This window comes from Arachis duranensis, chromosome 4 (assembly GCF_000817695.3).
Source record: "Arachis duranensis cultivar V14167 chromosome 4, aradu.V14167.gnm2.J7QH, whole genome shotgun sequence".
Taxonomy (NCBI): domain Eukaryota; kingdom Viridiplantae; phylum Streptophyta; class Magnoliopsida; order Fabales; family Fabaceae; genus Arachis; species Arachis duranensis.
The window spans coordinates 87,272,070-87,282,163 of NC_029775.3; the positions used below are offsets into that span (position 1 = coordinate 87,272,070).

At 35.4% G+C, this 10,094-nt stretch overlaps 1 protein-coding gene across 1 annotated transcript; it reads right to left on the reverse strand.

The window, feature by feature from the left end:
- Positions 1-4,793: 4,793 nt before the first annotated feature.
- Positions 4,794-9,734, reverse strand: LOC107484852 (sulfoquinovosyl transferase SQD2). The gene is made up of 11 exons (XM_016105398.3): positions 9,151-9,734; positions 7,602-7,668; positions 7,375-7,445; positions 6,988-7,105; positions 6,807-6,880; positions 6,609-6,664; positions 6,444-6,527; positions 6,233-6,320; positions 6,069-6,146; positions 5,884-5,940; positions 4,794-5,447 (listed from the first exon to the last, which is right to left on the reverse strand). Exons 1-11 carry the CDS (start codon positions 9,477-9,479, stop codon positions 4,952-4,954), a joined length of 1,518 nt encoding a protein of 505 aa, XP_015960884.1. The 5' UTR covers positions 9,480-9,734; the 3' UTR covers positions 4,794-4,951.
- Positions 9,735-10,094: the final 360 nt, after the last annotated feature.

Here is a 10,094-nt window from a genome sequence, read left to right on the forward strand (position 1 = left end):
TTTAAAATTAAAATTGATTACTTGACTAATAAGAAACTAAAAGATATGACTCTAGAATTTAAAGATTGAACCTTTCTTAACAAGAAAGTAACAAACTTCAAATTTTTGAATCAATCACATTAATAGTTAGTAAAGTTCTCGAAAATTTTGAAATAAAGATAAGAAAAAGATTTTGAAAATAAATTTTAAAAATTTTTGAATAAAATTGAAAAAGATTTCATTTTTTTTAAGTTTTGAAAAGATAGGATTTTTTTAAATTGAAAATTTGACTTGACTTATAAGAAATAGCTAAGTTTTAAAAATTTTTTACTAAGTCAACTCAAATTTTCGAAATTTATGAGAAAAAAAAGGAAAAGATATATTTTTATTTTTGAATTTTTAATGATGAGAGAGAAAAACACAAATATGACCCAAAATATGAAAATTTTGGATCAAAACACTTAATGCATGCAAAGACACTATGAATGTCAAGATGAACACCAAGAACACTTTGAAGATCATGATGAACATCAAGAACTTATTTTTGAAAAATTTTCAAGAAAAGAAAACATGCAAGACACCAAACTTAGAAACTTTTCATGTTTAGACAGTATGAATGCAAAAATGCATATGAAAAACAAGAAAAGACACAAAATAAGAAAATGCAAAGATCAAATAAGAAGACTTACCAAGAACAACTTGAAGATCATGAAGAACACATGCATGTGTTTTCGAAAAAAATGCATAAATTTTAAAGACATGCAATTGACACTAAACTTAAAATTTGACACTAGACTCAAACAAGAACACAAAATATTTTTTATTTTTATGATTTTCTAAATTTTTTGTATTATTTTTTTTCGAAATTTTATAGGAAAAAGAAAATAAGAAATTCAAAATTCTTAATAAGAATTCTAGGAATCTTTCAATGTTAGCCTAAAGCTCCGATCCAGGAGTTGGACATGGCTTAATAGCCAGCCAGCTTTAGGATATAAATTAGGCATGCAACAGTTGATACTTCATCCAACTTCATATACTGATAAGGGGAAGCCTCAATCCAATTGAGTTATACATGGCTTTTCAGCCAGCCAAGCTTCAACATGCTTCATGAAACACTAGAACTCATTCTTAAAAATTTAGAATAATTTTTTGAAAACAGAAGTAAAAATTTTTTGAAAGATTTTTGAAAATTTTTTGAAAATAAAACAAAAAGAAAATTACCTAATCTGAGTAACAAGATGAACCGTCAGTTGTCCAAACTCGAACAATCCCCGGCAACGGCGCAAAAAACTTGGTGCACGAAATTGTGATCATCAACAATGGCGCCAAAAACTTGGTAGCGCTCTCAAACGTGAATCACACTTTGTCACAACTTCGCACAACTAACCAGCAAGTGCACTAGGTCGTCCAAGTAATAAACCTTACGTGAGTAAGGGTCGATCCCACGAAGATTGTTGGTATGAAGCAAGCTATGGTCATCTTATAGATCTCAGTTAGGCTGATTCAAATGATTATGGAGTTTTCGAAAATAATAAAAAATAAAACATAAAATAAAGATAGAAATACTTATGTAAATCATTGGTGAAAATTTCAGATAAGTGTATGGAGATACTTTGTCCCTGTTAAATCTCTGCAACATACTACTTTCTTACTTTCAACCCTTCAAACTCCTTTCCATGGCAAGCTGTATGTAGGGCATCACCGTTGTCAATGGCTACTTCCCATCCTCTCAATGAAAAAGGTCCAAATGCTCTTGTCACAGCACGACTAATCATCTGTCGGTTCTCGATCCTGTCGGAATAGAATCCATTGATTCTTTTGCGTTTGTCATCACGCCCAACAATCGCGAGTTTGAAGCTCATCACAGTCATTCAATCCCTGAATCCTACTCGGAATACCACAGACAAGGTTTATACTTTCCATATTCTCAGGAATGGCCGCCAATAATTCTAGCTTATACCACGAAGATTTTGATCAAGGAATCCAAGAGATATGCGCTCGTTCTAAGGTAGAACGGAAGTGGTTGTCAATCACGCGTTCATAAGAATGGATGATGATGAGTGTCACAGATCATCACATCCATCAGGTTGAAGTGTAACGGATATCTTAGAACAAGAATAAGCTGAATTGAATAGAAAATAGTAGTAATTGCATTAAAACTCGAGGTATAGCAGAGCTCCACACCCTTAATTATGGTGTATAGAAACTCCACCGTTGAAAATACATAAGTGATGAAGGTCCAGGCATAGCCGAATGGCCAACCCCCAAATGTGATCAAAGATGTAAAATCTCCGATCTATTCTAAAGATGTCTAATACAATAGTAAAATGTCCTATTTATACTAGACTAGTTACTAGGGTTTACAGAAATAAGTCTAAATGCAGAAATCTACTTCCGGGGCCCACTTTGGTGTGTGCTTGGGCTGAGCTTGAGCTTTACACGTGCAGAGGCTTCTCCTGGAGTTAAACGCCAAGTTGTAATGTGTTTTTGGCATTTAAGTCTGGTTTATGACGTGTTTCTAGCGTTTGACTCCAGAATGCAGCATGGAACTGGAGTTGAATGCCAATTTTTGTCGTCTAATCTCGAATAAAGTATGGAATATTATATATTGCTGGAAATCTCTGGATGTCTACTTTCCAACGCCATTGAGAGTGCGCCATTTGGAGTTCTGTAGCTCCAGAAAATCCATTTCGAGTGCAGGGAGGTCAGAATCCAACAGCATCAGCAGTCCTTTGTCAGCCTCCTTATCAGAGTTTTGCTCAGGTCCCTCAATTTCAGCCAGAAAATACCTGAAATCATAGAAAAACACACAAAATCGTAGTAAAGTCCAAAAATGTGAATTTTACATAAAAACTAATGAAAACATCCCCAAAAGTAGCTAGATCCTACTAAAAATTACCTAAAAACAATGGCAAAAAAGCGTGTAAATTATCCGCTCATCAGCCAACAATCTTTGCACATCCACATTGAGACATTCATCCGCCTTTGCCACTAGTCGGTCTGTCGATCCCGAGGACGGCGTGGATTTGAAGCAGCAGGTGCTGCTCCTCACTTGGAGCCTTCACCAATAGGCTTAACAGTTGCGGGAGTTTGAGGAGATGTATTAGGCGATCCTCTCATGCATGGCGTACACAAATTACCTCAGGCTGGAGTGGAGGCGGGAGCTAGAGCGCCTTTAGCGGATGGAGCAACACATGGCACTGTACGAAGATCAGAATCGCACTGGTGGCATCGGCGCTAATGGAGCGACACAGACATCATTGCCTAACTCATCGCCTCAGCAGCAAGACCAACGGGACGATGACGACGACTTTCAGTGACTAGGCTTTTTTTATACATTGTTTGATTGTATCATACCCTTTGTTATTTGACTTTTCTTTTTAGTTGTACACTTGATAATTTAACATATTTAACTTCTATTATATAGAATTTGACTACTAATTGTGCAAAAAATAAATTTACATAAAAAAATTAGAATTTGATCCCTAGTTTCATAAAAAGAATCTAAAAAAATGAACTTACTGTCGGATATTCCGGAGGAAAAATTCGACAGTAATAATGCTGGGACAAAACAGTTTCGCACCAAAGTTACCATAAAAAAAATCTGTTGTTAACTAACACCAATATTCGTAGCTTAAAAAACCAATTATGCCGCAAATTACCAGTGGACAGCAAAATCTAGTGGTAAATATTTATCGGCGAGGTTTATATCATCAGATTGTATCTGACGGTAAATGTATTACCGGCGGATTATATTCTTTTTTTCGCCGGTAAATCCGACGGTACTCAGTGTTTTTCTTGTAGTGTTGGGTCATGATTCTTCCATAGACATCAAACATCAGGCGCGCATGCTCATCGCCATCCAACCAAAACACACGAAACCAAAATACTCTATTTTTCGTCGGTACTAATCTATACCCAATTCTTCCAACCTCTTTTCTCCTATTAGCATCCAAGCTCGTCAATACTAGACTCTTCAACTCCGACAAAGAATCTAATCGACGAGTGCGCAATACGATAGGACTATCACACTAAAAAATAATCCTATCGTCATTATTTCTCATGTGATAATTAGGATATACACTTACAAAAATATTTTCACCATTAGACATTTTTATGAAAGCTGTTGAAAGAACAAAGAAAAATGGGTAAGAAGTATGATTAAGGCTAATACTTGCATATCTTTTTATAGCTGAGTTAAATTTGTCGTACTATATCTCCTTTACAGTATAAGCGAAGTTATTGTGGCTTTATCTTGTTTACACTGTAAACGAGAAACGTTAAGGCCCTCCTCTAACACGTGTCGCATGTACACCCGTTTTCTTTGTTCAAAAAATGTATCTTATCTCGTTTACAAAGTGTATATGAGTAAGTGTATTATTAAATCATTTATACTGTAAATGAGAAATACAATGTTATATAAAATAGTAAATTACTTACAAATTACATATTTTAATAAATAAAAAAAATTAAAATATTTATTTTAAGAAATCCCTTGGAGCTGGCTTTTGGTTTCTCCGTGAGGAAGCATAACTTTTTTTTTTAAATATAAATTAAACTTTTATGAATTGTTGTTCGTGTGTATTGGAATTACTTAATAGTGTAAGCTTTTATAATTCAATGAAATTATTCAAAATTGATTTACTTTATTATTGTGACGTTGAATGATTTGGTAGTATCAAGAAGTTTTACAGTGTTTATAAAGAATTGGTTGTTACAAAAGATTATCCTAGTCATGAACTTTATGCTAATTAATTTTAATGGCATACAAAATTTTGTTTGATGTAATATGGACATGAGGGCCCTAAGACCTATGATCTTAATCAACTTTATAATTGGACAATTTTATGTTCGCAAACTGAATGTTAACAGAATCAACGAATCACATATCTTATCTCATACAAGCCTTCTATGAAAACCATAATAGGAAGCTTGCAAGGAAACAGCCTAAAGCTTGGAAGAAGCATTTGCATCAACGATAGTTGATTGCTGGAGAGGGGAAGATGCGTTTTGTGGCCCATTGAATGGGTCTCAACAGTTGAGCTCTCTTCTTGCGCCAGAACCAAATGGCAGCGCTGTACTGCTCGTTGCGAATCTTTCGAGTAGCTGCCCTCCAATCATACTTCTCCATCTCTTGGCGTGCAGCTTTTCCCATGGTTTCCCTCAACTCTCTGTTAAGCAACAAGGGCTCCAATTTGCTCATGCAGTCTTCAAGATCGCCCGGAGTGTAGAGATAGCCAATTTTTCCCTCTTGATCTGTAGGGATTATGTCCGGAATTCCTCCGGCTCGTGCTCCCACCACAGGAATCCCCGAAGACATGGCCTCCAAAACCACAAGCCCAAGTGTCTCTGACTCTGAAGGCATAACGAAAACATCTCCGCTAGCGTATGCTTGGGAGAGTTCTTCGCCTCCCAACATTCCTGTGAATACTACAGGCATACCCTCAAACATTTTCTCCAGCTCCTCCCTGGTGATAAAGAACTCATGTTACTACTGCTACTTCTCAAAACATTTTATATGCAACATTGCTTCATTTAAAATCGAGGTAAGTAATATAGAAAGACCAAATTACATTAACTTCCTTTGATTTTTGACAATATTACACAAGGCACTTTTCTATCTAGATTGTTGGGGGAGTAAGCAGAGACTTCTACTATTGTGGGGGATAGGAAAAGGAAGGTTTGTTAAACTTTCTTTGTTTCTGAGGTGTGTTATGTGTGCACATATTGCAATGAGACCCTGTGCCAGTTCACACAGACTCTATTGTTCTTTGGAATGTGAATTCCATATGATTGGATCAATATCCCATCGAATGTAATATCAGTTAGGAATCTTTCAGTTTTGACACTCAGGATACACCTTTGAACAGAAATACAAAGTAGAGAGATATAGATTAAAGTCACCTGTAAGGCCCATCTCCAATAAAAGCAATTCGTGCTTCAGGAAGCTTATCCATGATCCTGTCAAAACATGTCATTTGTTTTTAGTGCTGTCCCAATTTATATTTTGCAAAATCAAGATCATCTGGAAAATATTAATTTGCAATTTTGTAAAACTCAAGTTAGGCATATTTACAAGATCAAGTTACCTTTTGAGAAAATCTAAACTCTTCTCAACTCCAAGCCGTCCAACATGAATTATCAAGGGTTTCTCCAGTTCACCATTGCTGTATGACAAATGTTAAATAATAAGATGAAATTCCATCGTGGTTAAAAACCGGTACATAATGTAAACATGATAAAATTGCCGAACCTCAATCTTAATCGCATTTCATGCGAGCGGTATCGAGGATGGAAGCTGTCAGAATCAACACCCTTGTTCCAAAGCCGAATCTTGTTAGCTGGACATAAACATGAGAAACAAGTCAATCAAAACTTTGTCGCATTGCCAAGGGCATATCAATATATGGTTTTGTTCGGATGCTTTTATCGACAGAGCATGGACAAGGGCTTTTAATGTTAACCTGCTGTTACTCTAGCAGCTAGGAGATCCCTCGCAATGGCAACCGATGGAACTAGAGTGAGATCAGCTGCTCTATGTAGAAATTCTATATAAAACAGAAAACTTGATGTTACAATCAAATATTTGAGTCTGAAATGTGGAAACGGAAGCAAGACAGTGTACATACTTATGACCAACCACATGGGTTTCACCAGCCAGCTAAATGTATATCTCGGAATGTAACTGAAAGCAACATAAAATCAGCCACTATAACAGAGAGCAGTTCTGACATGATAATATCATAACAAACAATGGTAAGCAGAAAAGCCATGCAATCTTAAATGGTAAATATATCCAGAAAATCTGAACCTGGAACCAAACTTACACTGGTACATGTGTATGATAGGACATGACAATGGGAACAGAGAGAAGTTTTGCAATGATAAGAGCACCGAAAACCTAAGATTAATGCAATGTCCGAGTTACAAAGCAAGGAATATACATTTAAAGCTAACTATCCTTTATAAACATTAACGGATGCAGAGATAAAGGAACTGCAAACCAACCATTATGCCAGGTGACGACGCATGTATTATGTCAGGCTTGAACCGGGCGACCGCTGAAATTATTCTTGGACTGAGAGCCAAGGAGAGAGGTACCTTCTGATACCATGGGCAGGGGAAACTGCATTTTGTTTATTTAATTTAATTGAGAACTGTTATTATATAAACTAGTAATCATAGCCAGTAAGAACATTTTCAGCTAGGCAAATCCTAAATGAATAATATCACATTGTCAAACTGTATAAGTGATGATAAATAACTGTGAGAATTACATCATATGGAAATTTGAAAATAAGTACATTCACAAATTTAGAAATTACAAGCAGGGCAACTGGATGAGAAAGAGAAAAACAACTAAATAAAAGAGATTAAGAGATCAATGTTTACAACCTCCGGGATCCGATTATTTTAGCGCCATAAAATTCCTTGGGCACTCCTTCATGTGTTGTCACAACCAATACCTATATAGCCCAATGAAAAACAACTAGTTAGTTTACATTTTCGAATGAAAACTTCATGATGCAGACTCTATCATGCCCAAATTTTCTCTGAATCAGTGTGGATAAAGGGGAACACAAACATGCATACAAAGAAGCCAAGTAAGTAGGAAAAGTTACCTCGTCTCCCATTTCACGGAGATGCTTAATAAAATTCTGGAACCGATTTTTATATCCAGAGACATATCTGTGACATAGACATAGCTTGTGAATACATATTTTATTAAGAATGAACCACATTTTTGTGTACAGAGCAGATTACATAAGAGATGTTTCTTATGAATGATTCCATAGCAAAGTGCCAAGTATTCAATTTCAATTTTTTTTTTTTTTTTGCAAACAGAAACTAGAAAGTGTGGTAGATAAAAATTTGCCAATTGCATTTAAAATTTTATGTCTCGTCAGACAATCATCAGTTGAACTATTTTATAATGAAATATTCCTGAGTCTGAGAAGCGGCATGGTATAACAGCTAAAATTATAACCTTTAGTTTTGCAAGACTACACAACAAATAAGAAGCTAATATAATATATATCCAGAACAAATTTAGATGAACTCATCTCTCAATGCATTTGATATATAAAGCTGCAATTTCAACAAAATGCCAATCAAAGCAGATTTCTAAATGATAATATAAGCAAGCAAAGGTAAAGTAGAATCACTAATTAGAAAATATAAGTTCATATGAACCAGATGTTGAACTTGATCAGAAAATCCTGACTTTTGATACAAACCCACACTGCAACACAATCAAATCATCAAATGCCACTATTGGGTTTGGGTTTGGGTTTGCATCCTAGACCATAGTCATTGGCAATGACTAAGAGGAACAAACAATATTTTACTAAGAGGAATCATTGCCATGATAAGTTAAAAGTCTTAAGGCCGGTTATTGAGAAGGGCATAAACTTATCTACTACTTGACTAATCTGGAGTTGGTTGGCAAGTTTGATTGATTTGTAAGCAAAAAAATAAAAAATAAAAAATAAAAAATAAAAGAAAACAAAATTTCATTGTTTAAGAAGGTTTCTTCCTGGATTACTCTTACTTTACAAAACTATAAACTAATATTAATTATTAAAAGAGAAAGTATGAGGAGTCAATGGAATATTTGTATAATGTGTACAATGGAGGTTTAGCGAGTATTAGAGATATAACCATTAGTGTTACCTTTTCCCATCAGCTAAAACTTTTGGAATGAGTGGTATCATGACATGGTATTAGAGCTCTAGATTCGAAAAGTCAAGAGTTTGATCCTTAATGAACTCCAAAATCAGTTTAAGCTTTTGGGATGAGTGGTTTCATGACCTGAGATGTTTATTATCCCTAGTACACAGATGGTTATTCTAGATAGTATGGATTATGTTCATTTTGTAACTCAATAGCTCATTGTAAACATTGTATAAATAGTCCATTGACTCTTTAGCAGAACTCTAATTAAAATGATCCTCTGCTGACTAACTGTTATAACTTTTGACTAATGATAAACGCTATCCAGCTATCCAATAATCACAAAGTCAACACTCGACACGGCAATTTCAATAGCTATAGCAATAATCCAAAACCCAATGTTTTGTAATTCTAGAACAGAACAAGCTAAAAAGGGTTTCAATTTCAAACGATCCACATAATGAAGAAGCAATAACAGCAAAAAGGTGGGGGGCTCACGCAAAAGGAGAAGGCTCAACAAAGAGAGCAATTCGACGAGGCCTTGAATTGTTCTCAGAAGGAGGACCCTCTTCTCCTTCCTCCTCACGCAATTCTTGATCTGATATGCTCATTTTTCCAGCTCCAAGAACCACACTTTTCCTATTCTTGAATGTCCTTGGACTCTGCAGAGAGCACAATCGCGCTCCCCTGCAGAAAAGAGTAATCGGTTTCGCTCCAATTGGCTGAAAGAGTTGCAATTTACCGGAATTTGAAGAAGAAGGTGGGGAGGGCGATGAACGAAAGATGGGGGAGAGAGAGGGATTTATAGAGAGAGAAGTGGCGGCCATGGTTGTTGGAATTCAGAAAATTTGTTGTTGAAGATAGAATAGAATCAGATATGGTTCAGTGGTGGTGTAAGCGGGAAATAAGTCAAATAACTAATAAGGGGAAAGAGAGAGAATCAATCCGGGGAAATTGGAAAAGGGATATGGTATTCATAACGGTGGCGCCGTTTGGCGGTAGTGATTGGCAAAGGAGTGAAGTGTTATGGTAATTGAAAACGAAGGTACCTCAAGTGGGAACATGACAACATGTTAATATGCGGATGTACCTTCGTGAAATTTCATTGGATGTTAGGAATTAGGATCACTTTTGTTTAGTCGATAAAGAATTAGAGTAATGTCAGGTAATAGGCGATTTCATGGGTGGGTCAAATCGGTTTCAACGAATCTGAAATATATATTGAGTCTATTTATTAGATTCGAATTCGGTTATAAATTTAATGAAATTTATATGAGTAAAGCTAAGAAACCAAAAGCATATCAGTCAAGATACAGCCAAATACCTTTGGATGAATTCAAAATTTTTACGAATTAATATATATGGATGTTTCTTCTACTAAGTATTAAAATATTTCTTTTTCATATTAAATGGATGTTTTTTTATATATTTTTCGAATTTGT

Coding starts and splice junctions, on each gene's coding strand:
- LOC107484852 (XM_016105398.3), bottom strand. CDS start 9,479: ATGGCCGCCACTTCTCTCTCTATAAATCCCTCTCTCTCCCCCATCTTT. Junction 6,528..6,608: donor ACCCATGTGGTTGGTCATAA/GTATGTACACTG, acceptor TGTTTTATATAG/AATTTCTACATAGAGCAGCT. Junction 5,448..5,883: donor ATTGGAGATGGGCCTTACAG/GTGACTTTAATC, acceptor CTTTATCACCAG/GGAGGAGCTGGAGAAAATGT.